Source organism: Myxocyprinus asiaticus, chromosome 16 (genome assembly GCF_019703515.2).
Source record: "Myxocyprinus asiaticus isolate MX2 ecotype Aquarium Trade chromosome 16, UBuf_Myxa_2, whole genome shotgun sequence".
In the NCBI taxonomy this organism is placed as follows: domain Eukaryota; kingdom Metazoa; phylum Chordata; class Actinopteri; order Cypriniformes; family Catostomidae; genus Myxocyprinus; species Myxocyprinus asiaticus.
Genome location: NC_059359.1, coordinates 31,886,734 through 31,910,539, shown reverse-complemented (window position 1 = coordinate 31,910,539; position 23,806 = coordinate 31,886,734). Strand labels below are relative to the sequence as shown.

At 37.8% G+C, this 23,806-nt stretch overlaps 1 protein-coding gene across 13 annotated transcripts in view; it reads left to right on the top strand.

The window, feature by feature from the left end:
* Nucleotides 1–23,806, top strand: part of abcb5 (ATP-binding cassette, sub-family B (MDR/TAP), member 5) — a 236,690-nt gene that overhangs the window by 153,900 nt on the left and 58,984 nt on the right. For 4 of the 13 annotated variants that reach the window (XM_051720445.1, XM_051720444.1, XM_051720446.1 and 1 more), the window contains 23 exons: nucleotides 65–256; nucleotides 716–887; nucleotides 1,945–2,069; nucleotides 2,239–2,416; nucleotides 2,514–2,627; nucleotides 2,738–2,848; nucleotides 3,335–3,460; nucleotides 3,546–3,749; nucleotides 4,637–4,807; nucleotides 5,019–5,180; nucleotides 5,396–5,635; nucleotides 5,758–5,907; nucleotides 6,149–6,253; nucleotides 7,555–7,632; nucleotides 7,759–7,842; nucleotides 8,885–9,088; nucleotides 15,251–15,351; nucleotides 15,450–15,590; nucleotides 15,693–15,849; nucleotides 16,668–16,865; nucleotides 16,970–17,176; nucleotides 19,369–19,515; nucleotides 20,143–21,970. In XM_051720445.1, coding sequence (XP_051576405.1) covers nucleotides 65–256; nucleotides 716–887; nucleotides 1,945–2,069; nucleotides 2,239–2,416; nucleotides 2,514–2,627; nucleotides 2,738–2,848; nucleotides 3,335–3,460; nucleotides 3,546–3,749; nucleotides 4,637–4,807; nucleotides 5,019–5,180; nucleotides 5,396–5,635; nucleotides 5,758–5,907; nucleotides 6,149–6,253; nucleotides 7,555–7,632; nucleotides 7,759–7,842; nucleotides 8,885–9,088; nucleotides 15,251–15,351; nucleotides 15,450–15,590; nucleotides 15,693–15,849; nucleotides 16,668–16,865; nucleotides 16,970–17,176; nucleotides 19,369–19,515; nucleotides 20,143–20,343 — 3,568 coding nt within the window. In that variant the 3' untranslated portion in view covers nucleotides 20,344–21,970. Of the gene's footprint in view, nucleotides 1–64; nucleotides 257–715; nucleotides 888–1,944; nucleotides 2,070–2,238; nucleotides 2,417–2,513; nucleotides 2,628–2,737; nucleotides 2,849–3,334; nucleotides 3,461–3,545; nucleotides 3,750–4,636; nucleotides 4,808–5,018; nucleotides 5,181–5,395; nucleotides 5,636–5,757; nucleotides 5,908–6,148; nucleotides 6,254–7,554; nucleotides 7,633–7,758; nucleotides 7,843–8,884; nucleotides 9,089–15,250; nucleotides 15,352–15,449; nucleotides 15,591–15,692; nucleotides 15,850–16,667; nucleotides 16,866–16,969; nucleotides 17,177–19,368; nucleotides 19,516–20,142; nucleotides 21,971–23,806 lie in introns of those variants that run through there. The other 9 variants (XM_051720455.1, XM_051720449.1, XM_051720448.1 and 6 more) reach the window with 8 other exon arrangements.

The following is a 23,806-nucleotide window of genomic DNA, read 5'->3' as shown; positions in this document are numbered from 1 at the left end:
TAACATTTTGATGGTCAGAATCTTCCACTGTTGATAAATTCTTTATTGTACCGTATTTACGCAGAAATGCTTATTACTTTGTTGGGATCGGGGCTGCGGTCTTGCTCCTGGGCACGTTCCAGGTGATGCTTTTCCTTCTGACTGCTGCAAAGCAAACAAAGAGAATCCGGGAGAAGTACTTTCATGCCATCCTCCACCAGCAGATGTCATGGTTTGACACGCATCCGATCGGAGAACTGAACATAAGACTTACAGAGTAAGTCAAGTGCAACTTTTTATTTTCAATTTGTCCTTTCATTCAGTTTTTTTTTTTTTTTTTTTTTTTTTATTAGTTTTAACTCTGTAATGGTTATATTTAGTTTTTAAGTGTTTTCTAGCTTTAGTTTTAGTTTACTCAGGGCCATCTGTTGTTATTACTATCTGGCATTTTAATTCTTAATGCAATTTAATGTAAAGGTTTCAAATTTTACAATATACTGTGTATATAAAACTGAAATTGAAAGTTGTGGTGATTTTTATTTTATTTGAGTTAGTTTTGGATTCATAAAAAATATATATTTTTGTTTATACATGCTATTATTTTAATTTGTTTAATTCAAATATAACAATATTTAAAATTCACCTGTTTATGTTCACAAATCTGTTCTGCCCATACATTTCAGGTGTTTAATATTTAAACTCAAAATATACAAATCTCACCTTTTTCCCAACTCAGTGATATAAACACAATCAACGATGGCCTTGGGGACAAGATCTGTGTGTTTGTCCAGTTCTTCTGCACATTTATTACTGGTTTCATCATTGGTTTTATCTACGGCTGGAAGCTGACATTGGTCATACTTGCAGTCAGTCCTTTGCTGGCAGGATCGGCTGCTGTTTGGTCTAAAGTATGTATGAGGTTTACTTTTAAGTACGGTACAATGGTGCTAAAGACCCCATGAGGTAAAAGGCTCCTTTGATTTTATTTTCTCCCAAAATACTAAATGGCAACAAAAACTACCAAAGCACCGTTTGTCACTATGCGCTGCAAAAACGTCCTGATCCTTGATCTTTGCGTGTTGTGTCTAAAGGTTGATTTTGAGGCAAATTGATCTAATTTGTAATATATTTTAAAAAGTTGCAAATTTATGTAGCTAATGAAAATCTCTGAAATTAACACATTTATTTTGAAACAAAATAATTAGTTATCATTTTCAGTTTTGTTCAAGATCATTAAATCAAAAGTTCAAAATCAAAACTATACAATAAGTGAAAGGATAATATTTGGGGTAAAAAGTTGTTGCATGGACAAAAGGCCCCTATAAAACACTTTTGTTTTTTTTAAGTGGGAGGAATACATTTGTTCTGAAAAATGTTCAAAGTGTGCTCACATTGACTGATCCAATCACAATGGAGATTAATTTGTTTATTGAAATGTTATAAAATGCCAAATGTGTTTTAAATTAACAGGAAATTGTGTACCCTTCTGAATTTGTTAATTTGTTACTCATAAAAACATCTTGCTGTCTCAAAATTACTTGCATTAGTTGACCATTCTATAACTTTTGCCCCTATCTACATGATATCACTATAACCACGCTAGGGGCCTTTTACCCCAAGTGTGTGCCTTTTACCCCAGTTGTGGAATAAAAGGCTGTCTAACCACTTTTTTTTATTTTATTTTTTTTTACTGAATTTGAATCAAAACAACCATCCATTCTTATTTATTTTCACACAAATGATGTTGCTCCATCAATATTCAATAAAAAGAAATACATTTTTTTCAATCTTGATACATTTTGTGACCAGAATTATTATTTTTTTTTTTTCCTGATAGTGTACCTTTAGCCCCATAGTACCCTACTGTTTAGGAATGGCTGATGAATCTCAGATGAAGCTAATTTTGTATCAGAATATTGGAACCTAAAGATGTTTTTGTTGTTGTTGCTTTTCTGTCATGCACAGATTCTTGCCAGTCTGACCAGTAAGGAGCTGTCGGCATATGCTAAAGCAGGAGCTGTAGCCGAAGAGATTCTGGTCGCCATCAGGACAGTTGTGGCATTTAATGGACAAAAAAAAGCAGTGGAAAAGTGAGCATATTCTGTACATTTCACTCATCACCATAAATTCACAAAATAAGTTGGTCAGTCGCTTAAAATGGCATGATGAGATGTGGCATTCTTCTGAATGATGAAAATGCAACCAAACTGTGTTGATTGTGTACAGGGTTTCTGTGACAGACGCATTTCTGTATTCTAGGTATGAGAAAAACTTGATAGAAGCGAAGAACTTTGGGGTAAAGAAAGCCATTACTACAAATGTGTCCATGGGGCTGACACAGTTTATTATATTTGGCACTTATGCACTGGCATTTTGGTATGGGACAAAACTGTCAGTGGATGAACCAGAGAATTATACCATTGGAAGAGTCATCACTGTGAGTGTGTTAAACATGTTTTTTTTTTTTTCAGACTGGAGTTGCTGTAGTGTAGGCAACATTGCTTCACCAGCAAATTTGTTATTTTTGTCCCCAGGTTTTCTTCTCTGTGATGATCGGGGCATTCTCTTTAGGTCAGGGAGCTCCAAACCTGGAGAGCATCGCCAAGGCACGAGGTGCTGCCTATGAAGTCTACAAAACCATTGACATGGTACAGACTTTCAATCTGTGTTCATCAAAATTCACAAGTTCAATATTAATTACATTTATACCTTTGATTTCATTATTCTTTATGATTTTTTTTTTCCTGTTGCTTATCAGCCCCGCCCAATTGACAGCAGTTCAAAAGAGGGTCACAAACCAGATTGTGTGAAAGGAGATATTGAATTCAAGAACATCCACTTTAGCTATCCCTCCAGAAAAGATGTGAAGGTAGACCATTCATTCAACTGCCAGGAATTTTACAGATCTACTATTTTATCATTCATTCTTCTGTAATAGTCCAAAGGCATTCTGTCGATGGTGTGTGAAATTATGATTTAGTATCAGTACTAATAAAAACATTTTTGTTAACTGAATTAAAAATTAAAAATAAAGATAAAAAGATAATTGGAAAAATGTAACTAAACTACAACACATTTCACAACTCCAAAACTAGCTATAAAGATGACTTTTTTTTTTAGTTGAGGTGTTATATGTTGATATATACATAATGTCAGTTAATGCATTAAATTTAGCAGCCCTAAAATAAAAACTAAACATGTTGAAAAAAAAGAATGAATCTGAAACTAGAAAACACTGAAAAACAAAATGAAACTAACAGTTAACAGGAAAATAAATTAGAAACAAAAACTAAAAACTAAAATTAGAAACTATAATAACCCTACATGGTAATAAGGATGATGTGTCCTGCTTTAGATTCTACAGGGTGTGAGTCTCAAAGTCCCTCATGGAAAGACTATCGCTTTGGTCGGAGCCAGCGGCTGTGGGAAAAGCACAACGATTCAGCTTCTGCAGCGTTTCTATGACCCTGATTCAGGAGAGGTAATTCTTACATGCCCACAGAGCCTGCTAATAAACATCTGTCAAGGTTTCTTCTCACGTGTTTGTAAACTGTGTACGGTTACAGGTCAGTCTGGATGGTCATGATATCCGTTCTCTGAATGTGCGCTGGCTGAGGGAGAACATGGGCATTGTGAGTCAGGAGCCTGTCCTTTTTGGAACCACCATTGCAGAGAATATACGCTACGGCCGCGAAGACGCCACAGATGCAGATATTGAACGAGCCATAAAAGAGGCCAACGCCTACGATTTCATTTCCAGACTACCAGATGTAAGGAAACCTTTTTCAAACCTTTTTATTTGAGGACACGTATGTCATTATTTGTGTTTGGGGATACTTCAACACAGAATGAAAATTCTAACATTATTTACTCACCATGTCATTCCAAACCTGTATGCTGTATATTTTTTTGTGGAACACAAAAGGAAAATCTTTAATGACAGTCCATAGTGACATCTGTCAATGATAAAAATAAAAGTAGTCTATATGACTTGTGCACTGTGTTCTAAGTCTTCTAAAGACATACGATAACTTTGCGTGACAAACAGACTGAAATGTAAGCCATTATTCACTGTGAGCCGTCAACTTGTGAACTGTTGCGACCTAATCATTGATAAGAGAGCTGAACCAGATCCATTTATCAAGTTCAACTCATTCAATGATCTGGTTCTCTGGAGGCAAGATGATCAGCGGATAACAACTTCAAATTTTGTTTCCTTTATTACACAAAATATTGCATGGCTTGACTTGAAATTTAGTGCACAAGCCATATCAACATTTTTATGGTGCTTTTTTGTCCTTTTTGAAGAATGACAGATGTTCACTGTCACGGTGTGGAAAGAGTAGCATGAAAATACTCATTTTGAGTTCCAAAGAAAAACAAAATATCTGCTTGCGGTTTGGAACAACTTGAGGGTGAGGGTAAATTATGATAGAATTTTCATTTTTGGGTGAATTATTCCTTCAAAAAAGACCAAAAGAAAAACATCTGTTTCATATTGCAGGTCCACTAATTCATCATATTCCAATATCTTAGCAATATCAATAATTTTTGTTTTTTCATGTGTAAGCTGACTTAAAATATCTTAGTTGTGTTCAGCCTAAAGTGGGGTTAAATGTTTAGAATACTGTTTTATCTCTCTCTCTCTCTGAGATAGAAGCTGAACACTATGGTTGGGGAGAGGGGCGCTCAGCTGAGCGGGGGGCAGAAGCAGAGGATTGCTATTGCTCGAGCTCTCGTCAAAAACCCCAAAATCCTCCTGCTGGACGAAGCCACATCGGCCTTGGACACACAAAGCGAGTCCATTGTTCAGGCAGCTTTAGACAAGGTAATGCAAAACAACTCACTCTGTGACATACATGGAGGATTTTTTTATAAGCACTGCAAAAAATTTTGTTGATATATTATTGCTGATTAGGGGTGTGGTTATCTCTATGAATATCTTTTATAACAGTTTCTGTTGTGATAACAAAGTGCACAAAAATTCACAGCAGTCAGCAAGTGCAGGTAATAATCCTGTGTGTTGTTTTTTTTCTTAGGCAAGAGCTGGGCGCACGACCATTGTTATTGCACATCGCCTGTCAACTATACGTTCAGCAGATATAATTGCTGGATTCAGTGATGGCAAAGTGGTGGAACAGGGCACTCACAGAGAACTCATGGCCAAGAAAGGAGTGTACTATTCTCTCGTAATGCAACAGGTACATCATTAAACATGAACATTCCACTATATGGCGAGAACAGTAGTTGGCCCTGAGATATTTAAAGGTGTTTAAAACTTTTCTTTTTTTTCTTTTTTTTTTTTTTTTACTTCACCATAAATCAAAGCTATAATAGTCCTGAGTGGGATTGGACTAACTTTTCAAATTTGTATATGGTTGTAGCTAAAATTATTCTATTTATTTACATTATCCAGACCTCTGGGAGACCAGATGATGATCTTGATGCCAATGAAGATGATATTCAGAGTGTTTCTGAAGGCGAGACAGATGAGGAATCTTCTGACACAGAGGCTGCTGAGGGAACAATGGAAATGAAAATGGAGAACGGAAACCTCAGAAGAAGCTCAACAAGACGCAGCAGCGGCCACGAGAGGAGGTCTTCAAGAAAGAAGTCCTCAAAGAGGAAGAGCAAGAAATCCAAGAAGGATAAAAAGGTAAATGAACCAAACACACAGTTCTGCACTGTTTTGATACTTATCTGATGTTGAGAGTGAATCACACTGATTTATAAATGAATCAAGTGGATCCTATTCGTTCATGTAAAATTATTTTGTAGGAGGAGGAAAAAGCTCTAGAAATCCCTTTCACCAAAATTCTGGCTTTGAACAAGCCGGAATTGCCTTACCTGCTGGTGGGCACACTGGCCAGCCTTGTGGGTGGAGCTGTTTATCCCTGTGTGGCCATCCTGTTTGCCAAAATCATTGGTGTGAGTGTCCTTTGTCTTTGTTTGCATATCTGTGAAAAAAAAAAAACTCTATTGTGTATATTTGCCTCCTGCTCACCTCACCATTCAAACTAATAAGTGTTATATAATAATAAGGTAAATATAAGGTAAATAAACACTCCATTGTATAGCTATATGTCAGTGGATTTTATGCTTGTACCACAAGTGCTTAGCATTTCAGATGATTTACACTGGATGCTCAGTAGAACTTCCTCTTTTGTAGGTGTTTGCAGAGGTTGATCCTGAAGTAAAGCGACAGAAGACTATGATGTTTTCACTTTTCTTTCTGCTTACTGGAGCAGTGGCATTTATTACCTATTTCTTCCAGGTGAGAAAGTATCTGTGATGCATTGTTAGTGGTACTTGCTAAGGTAACCATGGCTTTTACGGTTAGGGATATGACAAATACCAAGCATTAAACTGCGATACATAACTTGTCTTGCACTGAGTCTATGATCATGAATGATACATCAAATCGTGTGGCTATTACTTTTCTAAGCTACCAAACTAACTATTTTCATTGGCGGACAAAAAACCGGCAAAAATATCTCATAGATTAAAGGGATAGTTCACCCAAAAGTGAAAATTCTCTCACCATTTACTCACCCTCATGCCATCCCAGGTGTGTATGACTTACTTTCTCATGCTGAACACAAACAAAGATTTTTAGTAGAATATCTTAACTCTGTAGGGCCATACAATGCAAGTGAATGGTGACCAAAACCTCCAAAAGTTCCAAAAAGGAGATAAAGTCAGCATAAAAGTAATCCATATGACTCCAATAGTTTAATCAATGTCTTCTGAAGTGATCCAGATGGTTTTGGGTGAGAACAGACCAAAATATACATCTTGACAGCAGTCTCCTTGCCAATCATGATTTCAAGCTCGATTACACTTCCTATAGTGCCATCTAGTGCTCTGCACATGTGTCAAGCACTAGGAAGTGTAATCGAGCTTGAAATCATGATCGTGCCTAGAGACTGCAATGACTAGATGTACAGTGAAACATTTGTTACATTTTGGTCTGTTATCACCCAAAACCAACTGGATCACTTCAGAAGACATGGATTAAACCACTGCAGTCTAATGAATTACTTTTAAGTTGTCTTTATATCCTTTTTGGAGATTTTGGTGTTCTGGTCACCATTCACTTGCATTGTATGGACCAACAGAGCTGAGATATTCTTTTAAAAATCTAAGTTTGTGTTCTGCAGAAGAAAGTCAAACATATCTGGGATGGCATGAGAGTGAGTAAATGATGAGATCATTTTCATTTTTGGGTCAACTATTCCTTTAACACTGAAGGAAGGACTCAAGCCATATAGTACTAGAATGTAAAAGAATCTTAGGGGTGGGCTTTTGATTTGGGCCAGTAAACCACCAGCCAGAACACAGAACAGTGCCCTCGGAACCACATAACAAATGCATAACAGGATGCTAAAAACACTCAGAAAATCTTATTAAAGTCAAAGCCCTGGCAACCATGCACACACTAGCATTGTGGAGGGGAATTTTGCATAGGCAAACGCCACTCACATTTTCTTCAAGAAATGTAAGTTGTTATCAAAACTGAAGTTTTATCAACTTACGGTATTAACTGATAAATTAATATGTTGCTCTGTCCTCCAGGGCTTCATGTTTGGTAAATCTGGGGAGCTTCTAACCATGAGGTTGAGAAGTCAGGCTTTCAATGCCATGATGAGACAGGTATGGCACATGTCCTGCATCTCTCACTCCAATACTGTATAAAACTAATACAGTAGAGAGCTAATCTGGCACAAATAACGGCTATTGAAATGTTCTCTTCACCCTCAAGTCTGTTTCTCTTAACAGGAGATTGCCTGGTTTGATGACAACAACAACGCAGTGGGAATCCTGACCACTAAATTAGCCACTGATGCATCTCTGGTTAAAGGGGTGAGCGGAACACAGTGATTTGCCATCAGAACCAGTTTTTCAAGCTTTCACTGTGGATATAGCTTTAGGTTTATTCCATCCATCTCTAGAAACTCTTATAGGCCCGGAAGGAAAACTCTTTTTTTTTCTTTTTTTTTATTCTGAGTAAATTCTATTATTTACTCACCCTCATGTAGTTCCAAACCTGTATGACTGCCTTTCTTTTGTGGAGCACAAAAGATGTTTGCCAGAATGACAGCCTCGTTTACTTTCATTGCATCTTAATTCTGCCACAAAAATTATTTTTTACTTGCCCCTCCTTTTTCTTTTTCTTACAATGGAAGTGAATGGGGCCAAACCGTAAACGTTAAAATACTTACTGTTTCAAAATTATAGCCACAAGACATAAACAATATGCATGTTAACATGATTTTAGTGTGATAAAATCACTTACTAAGCTTTTCTGTGTAAAGTTATAGCCAATTTTACATCTTCATTGTAATGTCAACAAACCCTAAAACGACTGTAAAAAATTACGATTTCAACAACTTTGCAGCTCAAATAATACCTGAGTTTTAACAGAAGAATTAATTTAATATAATTTAATACAATTATAAGCTTAATATTTCTGCCTTTAAACCCTCTGCCTCACTGTAATCAAAATGTTTTGCCTTTTTTTAAAGAAAAGAAGGGACAGGTCAAAATAAATGTTTTTGGTTATCAAGATTATGCCACAAATGGTGTCGATTGAGCTTAATTTGTATTGAACCCGGAATATTCCTTTAAATACTGACAGAGGCTAACATTCTGCCTAACATCTCCTCTTGTGTTCCACAAAAAAAGTCTGTAAGTCATAGAGATAAGTCCTAGTGAATAAGTGAATGATCACAGAATTTTTATATTTGAGTGAGCTAGTAAAACTTTTCCTACATTTCGGCATTAGAAAAGATACTGTATCATTTGCCTTGTTTACTCATGCCATACAATGGTGATATCCCAATAATCTGTTTGGAACTTCTGTGTAGTAAAAAATACCTATCTTCTCTCTCTTCCTTGTCTCTAGGCAGCAGGATCCAGATTAGGACTGGCCACAAACACTATCTGTGCTCTTTTGATCGCTGTCATTGTAGCCTTTATCCATAGCTGGCAACTCACCTTGCTCATCCTTGCCTGTGTGCCCTTCCTCACGGGGGCAAACTTCATACAAATGAGAGCCATGTCAGGACATGCCTCCAAAGATCAGAGTGCACTGGAGATGTCTGGCAAGGTCCTTGACTTTTTTTATTTTTATTTTTTTAAACAATTTAATTTTACAGCATTGTAATGCAATTTATCCTGTAAATCATGAGTATTTAATTTCAATATCAGGGGGCCTCAAGGGGGCTAAGGGGTTTGGGGGGGAATTTTTAAGTAAAAAAAAACAAATGATTTTACATTCAGGGCTGGCTGATGTATGTAAATAATATATCAGAATCAGAATCAGAATGAGCTTTATTGCCAAGTATGCTTACACATACAAGGAATTTGTCTTGGTGACAGGAGCTTCCAGTACACAACAATACAAAAACAGCAACAAGACTTTTAAAAAATAATTAAAATTGAATAAAAAATAGATAAATATTGAAAAGAAAAAAGTATATATAGAATACACAATATACTATATATATATATATATATATATATATATATATATATATATATATATATATATATATATATATATATATAAATATGCATACATGCATATATATATATACATATATACACTACCGGTCAAAAGTTTTGAAACACTTGACTGAAATGTTTCTCATGATCTTAAAAATCTTTTGATCCGAAGGCGTATGCTTAAATGTTTAAAATTAGTTTTGTAGACAAAAATATAATTGTGCCACCATATTAATTTATTTCATTATAAAATTAAAATGTAATAAAAAAATAAAAAAATAAATTGATGACTTGGACCAAACTAATGAAGAAAAGCAGACAATAAGTGCCCAACATAGATGGGAACTCCTTCAATACTGTTGAAAAAGCATCCCAGGGTGATAGCTCAAAAAGTTGGTTAAGAAAATGTCAAGAGTACATGTCTGCATATTCTAGGCAAAGGGTGACTACTTTGAAGATGCTAAAATATAACACAGTTTTCATTTATTTTGGATTTTGTTTAGTCACAACACAATTCCCATGGTTCCATTTATGTTATTCCATAGTTTTGATGACTTTACTATTATTCTAAAATGTGAAATATATATATATATATATATATATATATATATATATATATATATATCACACACATAAATGCATACATATACACACACAAACATACATATACACAATACACATATATGAATATATATACATACATATACATACATACATACATACACACAAACATACACATACGTAGTGCAAATCTAAATACAAATCGGTTATGTACAGTGCAAGGAAATGTAATGGCAGAAGAGGTAGGATGTGTTGGATAATATAAAAAGACTAAGCTGTGTATTGCACATTAATTATTGCTCAAAGGGGCAGTTTTAACTGTTGGATAGCCTGGGGGAAAAAACTATTCCTGTGCCTGACGGTTCTGGTGCTCAGAGCTCTGAGTAGAACTGTATCAGCAGCGCCTGTGGCAGGTTGAACTTCCTCAACTGGCGAAGGAAGTACAACCTCTGCTGGGCCTTTTTCGCAATGGAGTCAATGTGGGTCTCCCCCTTCAGGTCCTGTGAGATAGCAGTGCCCAGGAACCTGAATGACTCCACTGCTGCCACAGTGCTGTTTAGAATGGTGAGGGGGGACAGTGTTGGGGGTTTCCTCCTAAAGTCCACAATCATTTCCACCGTTTTGAGCGTATTCAGCTCAAGGTTGTTTTGATTGCACCAGACAGCCAGCTGTTTAACCTCCCTTCTGTATGCAGACTCATCGTCATCTCGGATGAGGCAGATGACAGTGGTGTTGTCTGCAAACTTCAGGAGCTTGACAGAGGGATCCTTGGCAATGCAGTCGTTGGTGTAGAGGGAGAAGAGTAGTGGGGAGAGCACACATCCCTGGGGGGCACTAGTGCTGACTGTACAGGTGCTGGAAGTGAATTTTCCCTGTCTCACAAGCTGCTGCCTGTCTGTCAGAAAGCTGGTAATCCACTGACTGATAGACATGGGAACAGAGAGTTGGTGTAATTTAGTCCAGAGAATAGCTGGGATGATGGTGTTGAAAGCCGAACTAAAGTGCACAAAAAGGATCCTTACATATGTCCCTGGTCTGTCCAGATGTTGCAGGATATGATGCAATCCCGTGTTGACTGCATCATCCACAGACCTGTTTGCTTGATAAGCAAATTGAAGGGGATCTAGAAAGGGTCCAGTGATGTCTTTCAGGTGGGCCAACACCAGTCTCTCAAATGACTTCATGACCACAGTTGTCAGGGCGACAGGTCTGTAGTCATTAAATCCTGTGATTTTTGGTTTCTTTGGGATGGGGATGATAGTGGAATGTTTGACACAGCATGGGACTTCACACTGCTCCAGTGATCTGTTGAAGATCTGTGTGATGATGGGGGCCAGCTGGTTAGCACAGGATCTAAGACATGCAGGTGAAATGCCATCTGGACCCTGTGCTTTCCTTATCCTTTGTTTTCGAAAGACGAGGCTCACATCATCTTCACAGATCTTAGGTGCAGTTTGAGTAGCAGGAGTGGGGAGGAAGGGGGTTGCAGGAGGTGTCGGTGTTTGTGTGAAGTGAAGGTCAGAGTGGGTGTGGGGTGTGAGATTGGGCCTTTCAAATCTACAGTAGAACACATTCAGGTTGTCAGCAAGTTGTTGGTCCACCACAGGGTTGGGGGTAGGAGTCCTGTAATTTGTAAGTTGTTTCATGCCACTCCACACTGATGCAGGGTCGTTAGGTGAAAACTTGTTTTTCAGCTTCTCAGAGTATCTTATTTTAGCCACTCTGATTCCCTTATTCAGTGTGTTCCTGGCCTGATTGTACAAGACTTTATCCCCAACTCTGTAAGCATCCTCTTTGGCCTGACGAAGCTGCCTGAGTTCCGCTGTAAACCATGGTTTGTCATTGTTAAATGTTAAATAAGTCCTAGTAGGAATGCACATATCCTCACAGAAACTGATATAGGATGTAACAGTATCTGTGAGCTCATCCAGGTCTGTGGCTGCAGCCTCAAAAACACTCCAATCAGTGCAGTCAAAGCAGGCTTGTAGTTCCAGCTCTGCTTCATTGGTCCATCTCTTTACAGTCCTTACTACAGGCTTAGCAGATTTTAATTTCTGTCTCTAGGTTGGAAGAAGATGAACCAGACAGTGATCAGATAGTCCCAAAGCTGCTCTAGGAACAGAGCGATATGCATCCTTTATTGTTGTGTAGCAGTGATCCAGTATATTTCTGTCTCTGGTTGAGCATGTAATGTGCTGTTTGTATTTGGGCAGTTCACATGTGAAGTTTGCTTTGTTAAAATCCCCAAGAATAATAATAACTGAGTCTGGGTATTGTTGTTCTGTGTCTGTGATTTGATCAGCCAGCTGTTGCAGCATGGCATTCAAACACGCGTTTGGCATGATATACACACTCACTGGAATAAACGAGAAAAACTCCCGCGGCGAGTAGAAAGGCTTACAGTTAATAAAGAGCGCTTCCAAATTAGGACAGCACATCTTCTTTAACGTTGTTACATCTGTACACCAACTTTCATTGGTGTATTATATTACATTGTACAGCCTCAGTTGATAATGGAAGTAAACAGTAATTCTAGAATAGCATGTCTATGTAATGCACAAATAATACAGTAAACTAAAACATAAAACAAGGATTCAATAATGATGGGGATAAAATATACTTTATTAAACATAAAAATAATATGCTTACATATGCAATATAACCGTTACAAGAAGTCAATTTCAGAAGTCATAAATATTAGTAAACATGTCACAGTAAATTCCCGACAATGTAGATGCATCACGATTGGTTAACACATGAGTAATGTTCGATTTATGCAAGCATGACAAGCAATATTAGCTTCAACAACCCTACCAGACAACATATCCAAGCATTATAGCTGGTAAAAAACTTTGCCAAATGAATAATAGATAAACATCCATCCAGATTGCTGTGATACTGTCCTGAACTGTGTGAGTGTTACTGACTGAACTGAACGTAGTTTCTCCAGCTGGAACATGAGACAGCCGGCACTTCTTTCCTGTGTTTGTGGACATGGTGTAATGACACAAGGATGTACATCATAAGCCAGTGATTTTGTGCCAAATCTGACCCAACAGCTCAAAATACAATTTTTTTTTTAAGCTTACCTTAGTGAATCGGGGTAAGGACATAAACAGTGAACATTTTGAACACTGATTGTTTACGTACTCAAGCAATAATAACAATTTGTTAATTAAAAAAAAAAAAAAAAAATCTTACCTAATGCAGCTTTAAGTTTTCAAGACTCTTATTTAAGTTTGGAAACAATATGTTGTATTCTATCACTCTTAATATTCTTCTCAAACAGTCTTTATACATGAAAATTTATAGCTACACTCATTACCCTTATTGAATTTGAGAAAGTATTTACAGCAATTTAATTTAATTCATTTAGATTTAAGGGGTCATGAAATGCTCTTGTTTTATAATTTTATTATAGTTTGTTCCCTAAGGTCCACTGATAATTTTAGTAAAGTTTATTTTTAAATAATTTAGTAATATATGATCATTGTGCACCCTGTCTCTGGCCCCCCTGTCTGAAACACTCGGTTTTGGCCTAAGCCCCTCCTTTAAACTTCAGTGTAAACACCCACTCTTATGATTGGCTAACATCGTGCAGCCCCTCGAAAAGAGCCATTTTTGAATCTCAATTGGAAGAAAATTAATAAGCACCAAAACATTATAAAACTAAATGTCAGGGTTTACACAACGCACATCCAACATATTGCATCCGAATATATTAAGCTGTTCATCTCAAGCACAACTGTTAACACTCACACCCTGTCTACAACGGAAGCAAGAGTTGTGTCAAAAGCAATAGAACCCATTATTATCAATAATGTTGTCTACCATGGATGCGTCCGTTGAGCTGTCTCACGTTGCACCGTCAGTAAACAGATGCCCTGTTCCATTTTGTACTGCACGTGGTTGCGCAACTACTGCCAACAAAACAAATAAACGGTTTAGAAAGTTTGTGTCGACGCGCCTGGTGTAGACAGCCTCAAACCGCTGCATTGCGTCACATCAATGGACGGGCCGGTGTAAACAGGGTGTCAGCACCATAAACTATCAAACAGTCATGAATGAAACTGTTTACTCATGGTTTCTACGATCACGTCCAAGTGTTTTTAACTGCCCCATCCTTCAATAACAGTTCCTTTGCAAAGCTTGAATCGTATTATTACTGGTATGATATGAGCCAAACATACAATCCACTCTAAAACATCCAGTTTCCAGTAACGTTCCTTCATGTTTTCATACACCAACAACTAAAAATAGCGCAGATCGGCGAAAGAACGTGTCCATGATGCATTTGTGCTCAAAACAGCACGAGGCATCAGCTGAATTCCAGAGAGCCTCTCCTCTTCAGAATTGTAACTTGACACTGTGTCTTTTAAAAGTGGCCCAAGATATGTATCAAGTGGTCAAAGTTGCTGTCAATGCATGTTTATATAGAAAAACATTTGAATCCAGACAAGAACATAAAGGTGTCCTGTGTAAGTCCACTTTGGATGAATCTCCCATGACAGGCCCCATCTCTTTCCTCTTCACCTGTGTGATGGACTAAGCACCGGTGGGCGGGGCCAAGGGTGCAATGACAGAAAAATAGGCATTGCAGATGTATTTGGTCCTTGTGACGTCACAAGTTCCATGAATTCCAACGAGCCGTTTTTGCAGCTTGGTTTAAATAAATGCACTTTTTCTATTAAGGAGGAAGTTTTCAGTTCTGAAACTTAAATATCAATATAAAAGAACATTACACATTAACAAATCTCTTTCTATTTTTATTTCGCTGAAAAAATACATAAAATAAAACTGAATTTCATCACATGTTCACCTCATCAATTTCCATCCAAAACATGCTGGGAAACGGAAAGGTTAACGGAAATCCCTTGCCAGTTTCATCAATGCTACAAAAAGTATTAATTTAGTCCCAACTCCAATGGTTTAATTAAACTGAAACTTTACAAATTTAACTGGATAGAACACAATGAAATCAAGTTGTGACAAAATGTTCTAGAATTGTGTTGCTTTAGTTTATTTTAATTAATTAAACTGAACATACTGCAAAAAAAAAAAAAACTAGTTTTAGATTTCTTTATATTTCAGCAAGGGGACCCTTCAAAAAGGGAATCATATTTGGGGGTCCTTTGCATCATAAATGTATGTTATGTAAGGTTGATTGGTCGTTTACGGTATCATTTACAACTCTTCCCCTCAGATATCCACAGAAACTGTCGAGAACTTCAAGACAGTTGTTGCATTAACCCGTGAAGAGGTCTTCTTCCACAAGTTTATTGACAGCCTAAGTGATCCATACCGGTAAAAACCCATTTTTAATGCAAAACACTTTAAAACTTGTGCTCAAATAAAGTCAAATCTGTTTCAGTAAAGTCTCAACTAAGCTTGTGATATTTCAGATCTAGTCTGTGCAAAGCACCCATCTATGGACTGACCTTTGCCCTTGCCCAAGCGATTCCCTACCTGGTCAATGCTGCCATCTTCCGCTTTGGAGCCTGGCTAATTGCACACTGTTACACAGAATATGAAAATGTTTTCCTGTAAGTACAGTATGTATAAAAGTCTCTAATAAAAGGCTGTATTTATTCTTCAATTGTATTCTTTAAATACTGGGATGGTGTGTTGGTTCTTCTTTTGCATAGGGTGTTTTCTGTGATCGTATTTGCTGCTATGAACATTGGTCAGTCCTCTTCATTCGCCCCTGACTTTGCCAAAGCTAAAGCAGCAGCTGGGAGGATCTTAATGCTGCTAGACAAGAAACCAGCCATTGACATCTATGATGAGTCAGGAGACAAACCAGTAAGAGGGAACTTTTGATTATGTGATATAAAGATATACTAGATCAGTGGTTCTTAACCAGTACGTTGCGACACAAAAATTAGCCTCAGCTCTTTTCTGATTGGGCCACGTATAGCAGTGAAAAAGCAATGGTCAGTGCAAATAATAACATTCAACTAACCATAAAATTTTGTATAGTTATATGATAGCAAAATAAATGGGCTTATCTTTTAAAAGGGAGGATAAAATGTTTCCCATATCCTTTGTTGTCTTTTGTACAGTATTATGGCACAAATATATCTGTGACTTTGTAGAAGTAAAATAAGGTAGATGCAAACATGAACAGGTTACGTTACATGCCCTCATCCTCAAAAACCATTAACAAAACTACAAAAGGTTAAAGAAAATGACCTAGGTTACATTTAAATACAGGTTCACTTGTGGCGAGGATACACATTGTGATGACTACAATATGTTTTTGGCTGCTGAGTGCATGAAACAGTTTAAATTCAAGAGACATGCAGAAACCAAAATTGTCAATTTTCTTATTCAGCCTACAGTGTGTCATATCAAGATTTTTGCATATTGTTGGGCATATGGTATTAATAAATAATTATATATATATATTTAAATGTTAATTTTTTAAGAACATTTTTAATTACAATAAACAATTTTGATACTGGGTTGGGTAACTGGGTCCTGAAGCAAAACCAGTTAAGAACCACTGTACTAGATGTTATTCATATTCAAATTCTGTCAAAAGTGGTTACAAAAAAGCACTGATTCGTTATTCAGTATAATATAGTCATTCATTGTTTTTAAATATTTTGTTCTTTCAGTCACACTTTACAGGCAATATAGAATTCCGTGAGGTGCAGTTCTCTTACCCAACCCGTCAGAATGTGAAAGTCCTGCAGGGTCTGAATGTATCAGTAACGCAGGGACAGACACTTGCTCTGGTGGGTGGCAGTGGTTGTGGGAAAAGCACAAGCATTCAGCTTCTAGAGCGTTTCTATGACCCTGCCGCAGGCCATGTGGTGAGTTTATCATGTGGTTTTGTGTACCTAGAAGTGTTTACCATTATTTTGGCTTAAGGGATTTATTTATGCCTCACATTCTGTGTGTTTGCTTCTTTGCATAGTTAGTAGATGGGACTGACACGAGGAAGCTGAACCTCGCATGGTTGCGCACCCAGCTTGGGCTAGTGTCCCAGGAGCCCATCCTTTTTGATAGTACCATTGCGGAGAACATTCAGTATGGGGACAACAGCCGTGTCGTAACCCAGGAGGAGATTGAGGAAGCTTCAAAAAAGGCCAACATACATAACTTCATCCTTAGCCTTCCAGAGGTATGCATGATATGTGCATTAACATCTGTGTGTGTGTGTGTGTGTGTGTACAGTATGTGTATTGTATATACAGTGGGGTATAATGTCTGAGTCCACAAAGAAAATCAGAGATTAAAAATGTCTTACTTAAACCTGGAAATAAACAAAGTTTTGGCATTTGGAAAAAAAATACAAAGAAAGAAATGTTATTACTAGAGCTTTCAAAATATAAGCATTAATGCATGTGATTAATTTAAAATGTTTAATGCATTGACCCTATTTTGATTAGAGCATTGACCAATTTTCACATTAGATGCTGACATTTTATTCAGCTCCATGTGAGTTGTAAATACTGTTTGGAATAGGGCAGAACCTTTACAATGTGTCCGGACACACACACACACACGATAGCAATTCTGTGTCAATGATCAAGTGATGATGAAAGGACCTTGTACAAAACAAACGCAGATGGGACTTCATCATCACCTAAAAGTCAACCACATGATACATGGAACTGATGAGGTACCGCTGCGGCCGGCTAACTAGTTGGAGTTCTCCCTTTGAATGTCTGTCGATGCGCCGCTCAAAGTAAAAAATAAATAAACTTTAAACCCGTTGCCGCTGACCTTTTGAAGATATCGCAGAAGAAATATACACTGATGAGCCAAAACATTATGACCACCTGCCTAATATGCTGTTGGTCTTCCGCGTGCCACCAAATCAGCACCAACCCGCCGAGGCATGGACTCTTCAAGACCCCTGAAGGTGTCCTGTGGTATCTGCCACCAAGACATTAGCAGCAGATCCTTCAAGTCCTGTAAGTTGCGAGGTGGAGCCGCCATGAATCGGACTTGTTGGTCCAGCACATCCCACAGGTACTCAATCGGATTGTGATCTGGGGAATTTGGAGGCCAGGGTAACACCTTGAACTCTTCATCATGTTTCTCGAACCATTCCTGAACAATGTGTGCAGTGAGGCAGGGCACATTATCCTGCTGAAAGAGGCCACTGCCATCAGGGAATACCATTGCCATGAAGGGGTTTTCCTGGTCTGCAACAATGTTTAGGTAGGTGGCACATGTCAAATTGATGTCCACATGAATGGCCGGACCCAGGGTTTCCCATCAGAACATTGCCCAGAGTATCACACTCCCTCCACCGGCTTATCGCCTTCCCACAGTGCATCATGGTGCCATCACTTCCCCAAGTAAACAGCGCACACGTACACGGCCATCCACATGATGTAAAAGAAAATGGGACTCATCGGACCAGGCGACCTACTTCCACTGCTCCAAGGTCCAGTTCCGATGCTCGCATGCCCATTGTAGGCGCTTTCGATGGTGGACAGGGGTCATCATGGTCACTCTAAACGGTCTGTGGCTACGCAGCCCCATTTGCAGCAGGGTGCGATAGACTGTGTGTTGTGACACATTCCTCCCGTAACATTATTAAAATTTTCTGTGACTTGTGCCACATTAGACCTTCTGTCGGTTTGGACCAGACAGGATAGCCTTCATTGCCCTCGTGCATCGATGAGCCTTGGGCGCCCAACACCCTGTCACCGGTTTGTGGTTTGTCCCTCCTTGGACCACTGTTGGTAGGTACTAACCACTTCTGACCGGGAGCACCCCACAAGCCTTGCCGTTTCAGAGATGCTCTGACCCAGTCATCTGTCTATACAAATTTGGCCTTTGTCAAACTCACTCAGGTCTTTACACCTGCCCATTCACCTGCATTCAACATGTTGACTACAAGAACTGATTGTTCGCTTACCATCTAAGCTACCCAGACCTTGATATGTGGCTTTGTTAGGAGATGATCAACGTTATTCGCTTCACCTCTGAGTGGTCTAAGTTTTGGCTCATCAGTGTGCTTATTTAATAGTAGTATGGGTAGTATGTAATTTCAAACAGGGCCATTGTCTGCAGCGCTTTTCTTGTGGTTCGAACTGACAAAGTCTACGGTAACTCAGATAACTGCTCTGTACATTTGTAGTGAGAAGAATAGCATCTCAGAATGCCATTCTGAGATGCGGGTTGGCGCACTTTTGGTGGCACGAGGGGGACCTACACAATATTATGCAGGTGGTTTTAATGTTGTGGCTGATCAGTGTGTGTGTGTGTGTGTGTGTATATATATATATATATATATATATATATATATGTACATACGTACAATTTATTATGTATATGTTAATGTCTTATTCACTTCAGAAATACAACACTCGAGTAGGAGATAAAGGCACTCAGATGTCAGGGGGACAGAAGCAGAGGATAGCCATTGCTCGAGCGCTGGTCCGCAAGCCCAAAGTCCTGCTGCTGGACGAGGCCACATCAGCACTCGACACAGAGAGTGAGAAGGTTTGTAAGGGGATTCTTTTGTACATAGTTTAAATGTAAATACATGACTTAAAGAACACAATTATTTGCTTAAAACTGTTAAACATGGATATTTGTAAATAAGTTAATTAATACTAACTTTAAATGTAAGTTAATTTGATTTGTTGAAATTTGCTACACTTTTTTATGAAAAGCTGCAATCACGGAAAACTGCTGTCCAATTTTAATGCCATGTTACTGTATGACAAAATGCACTTCTGGCTTCAACCAGCAGGTGACCCTTTAAGTAGTATACATTTTGGTGCTTGTGAGCCTGTAGGTTTCCAGTAGAATTCCTTTAAAGTGAGGCTTCATGGATTTAAACTCTATAGAGTCTTTATATATATATATATATTTATTATTGTCCACTCACATTTAGATAAGACTTGAAACAAAAGAAGGCTAAAAATAAGAATCAAGTTAAGATAATGCTTTGACCAATTTATACTGTAAAGCATAATAAAGTCCTGCTGTAAACATTCACTACTGGTATTTATTATTTACTCCCTATAGTAAGAAAATGTTGCTGTATACTATACACAGTGATTTAGTGTGGAATAAAAAACACCCCTGCATGTCTTCCCCACTTCTCTCTTTCCTGTTGTACAGATTGTTCAGAAGGCCCTTGATGATGCTCGTCTTGGCCGCACTTGTATCGTCATTGCCCACCGCTTGTCCACTATTCAGAATGCTGATGTCATCGCGGTCATTCAGAATGGCAGGGTGACCGAGCAGGGGACACATGCCCAACTCATGGCTAAACAAGGGGCTTACTATGCACTGGTGAATGCCCAAGTATCTGCTCACTAACTTTAACACATTTCTTTGAATGTATGTCTTAAATGAAGGCCTGTACCAAAGAGATAAATAATATATTTAAAATGGCACAGTTAGTATTTTACATTGAATAATTTTTTTTCCCCTTTTTTCTGGGTCACAAAATATTCTGTTTGTTTTAGAAATAAATCTAGCTGCCTAATCATGAGATAGTTGTAATAAGCTCTCTCCATTTCTGCAGATAGTGGGTAGGAACATTTACTTATTTGAACAACAACAACTATGTTTAGATGTAATATTTAAATGTATATAACTCTCTTTAAACAAATGTAAATGCTTTGTGGTCTGTAGTTATCAGCAGATGGTAATAGCTGGGTGACTCACTCCACTTAAAGGATTCTAATGTAAAATGGGGGAAAAGGTTCTTTGTTTCTATTTAAACTTTGAAAGCTACCTTTTTGTGTTAATTTGTTACAGCTCAATTGAAGGGTACTATTCTTATACAAAAATAATATTGTATATGTTACATTTATTTTCCTCTATTTTTTTTATTTACAAATATTGTTTATTGTTTGTATTGTAAATATTATACCTAGTGTTATTTTATATTACATAACAATAATGTTCAGTAAAAGTCTTGACATGTCTCTGCTTTAAAAGGCAAAACCCTTTTAGGATCCCCTTATGTTTAGCATTTTTCATTTTCTTTATCTTTTATCTTAATTTTCTTACTTTTCTTATTTTTCCTTTTTTTGTACAAATTTGTTCAGAGTTTGTACAATTGGCAGAAACCCTTGAAATGTTAATATTGATTTTCTATGTATTTCACAAGTGTTTGGTTTTCATGACCCTTACCATATGGGGGCGCACTGCGGTTTCAGCCTCCAGCGGCATTTTGAGCCTTTTTCTACACGGTCGTAGGCCTACCGACAACATTATTGGATTACATCTGATAATGTTATAAAATCACTTCATTTTTAAAGTTAACTTTTGATTGTTATAAAATTCGAAATGATCCACCATTGTCTACCATCTTTACTTATAAAGCATTGGATGTGTTACAGTGTAACTCCTGCACTGATAGTACTTTATAAGTTGGAAATTAATATCAATGCCAAACTGTTCACTGTGACTGAATTCATGTTGACTTTATTAAGTGGCTTAAATTAGAAAGTCAATTCCTCATCATAAACAATGTGAAATAAATGCTCACTACATGTGAATGCTGAGGGCGGGCTGACCGAGTACAGTTGTGAGGAGTACTCTGTGTAAAAAAAAAACAAAAAAAAAACACTTAGATTACTCCGTTTGTCCGTAGACGACTTGTCGGACCCCGTGTGATTATTGCCATGGGAATCCAGTGTTCCTATATGAAAGCACATTCGGATCAAACATTTGAACTGAAAATTAGTTCTTGGTGTATAGGCCTTAACACTAATTTTTACCTTCTAATGCAAATTTGAACTGCCATTATTAGTGTGCACATTCACATTAGCATCCTCTTCTTGTGTGGTAAATTTGAAGGATATTCATTTTAGCAAAATTATTAGAGAACATCTGTTTGTGTGTGTGTGTGTGTGTGTGTGTGTGTGTGTACATTTTTTATTTTCTTCTCTTTGTTTCATTGTGAATAAATCATTATTCTTGACTGACCATAAAAGGAAACTTAACTTGTTGTGATTATTGATTTGTCTACTTAAAATTAACATATTTTGGGACAGGATGTAAGATCACTGAGAAAATTGCAATATGGAAGGTGATCAGCAGGGGTGCCATATGGTGGCAAATGCTCCTTTTAGAATTTTGTCCGCTTTTATTCAACAGAAAGCTTATATACAGTTGTGCACAAAAGTTTGCATACCCTTGGAGAATTGGTAATATATGTACCATTTTTAAAGAAAACATGAGTGAGCAGGCAAAACACATTTCTTTTATTTCTTATGGGATTCATATTCAGCTGTAGGTTATAACAGATTGGCACAATCATAAAACAAAATGACAACAAAGAAAAAAATGAAATGACCCCTGTTCAAAAGTCTGCATACCCTTAGTTAATACTGTGTATTGCCTCCTTTAGCATCAATGACAGCGTGCAGTCTTTTGTAATAGTTGTCTATGAGGCCCCAAATTCTTGCAGGTGGTATAGCTGCCCATTCGTCTTGGCAAAATGCCTCCAGGTCATGCAAAGTCTTTGGTCGTCTTGCATGAACCTCATGTTTGAGATCTCCCCAGAGTGGCTCGATGATATTAAGGTAAGGAGACTGTGATGGCCACTCCAGAACCTTCACCTTTTTCTGCTGTAACCACTGGAGGGTCAACTTGGCCTTGTGCTTAGGGTCAATGTCGTGCTGGAAAGTCCAAGAGCGTCCCATGCGCAGCTTTCGTGCAGAAGAATGCAAATTGTCTGCCAGTATTTTCTGATAACATGCTGCATTCATCTTGCCATCAATTTTCACAAGATTTCCCCATGCCTTTAGAGTTCACACACCCCCAAAACATCAGTGAGCCACCACCATGCTTCAAAGTGGGGATGGTATTCTTTTCACTATAGGCCTTGTTGTCCCCTCTCCAAACATAGCGCTTATGGTTGTGACCATAAAGCTCTATTTTGGTCTCATCACTCCAAATTACAGTGTGCTGGAAGCTGTGAGGCGTGTCAAGGTGTTGTCGGGCATATTCTAACTGGGCTTTTTTGTGGCATTGGCACAGTAAAGGCTTCTTTCTGGCAACTCGACCATGCAGCTCATTTTTGTTCAAGTATCGTCTTATTGTGCTCCTTGAAACAACCACACCATCTTTTTCCACAGCAGCCTGTATTTCTCCTGAGGTTACCTGTGGGCTTTTCTTTGTATCACGAACAATTCTTCTGGCAATTGTGGCTGAAATCTTAGTCTACCTGACCTTGGCTTGGTATCAAGAGATCCCCAAATTTTCCACTTCTTAATAAGTGATTAAACAGTACTGATTGGCATTTTCAAGGCTTTGGATATCTTTTTATATCCTTTTCCATCTTTATAAAGTTCCATCACCTTGTTACGCAGGTCTTTTGACAGTTCTTTTCTGCTCCCCATGGCTCGGTATCTAGCCTGCACAGTGCATCCACGTGAGAGCTAACAAACTCATTGACTATTTATACACAGACACTAACTGCAATTTAAAAAGCAACAGGTGTGGGAAATTAACATTTAATTGCCGTTTAAACCTGTGTGTGTCACCTTGTGTGTCTATAACAAGGCCAAACATTCAAGGGTATGTAAACTTTTGATCAGGGCCATTTGGGTGATTTCTGTTATCATTATGATTTAAAAAGGAGCCAGACAACTATGTGATAATAAATGGCTTCATATGATCACTATCCTTAAATAAAAGACAGTTTTTTGCATGATCAGTCATATTTTCAAAATCAATGCCAAAATTTCACAATTTCTGCCAGGGTATGCAAACTTTTGAGCACAACTGTAAGTACGTAAGACAAATACATTAATTAATTAATCTG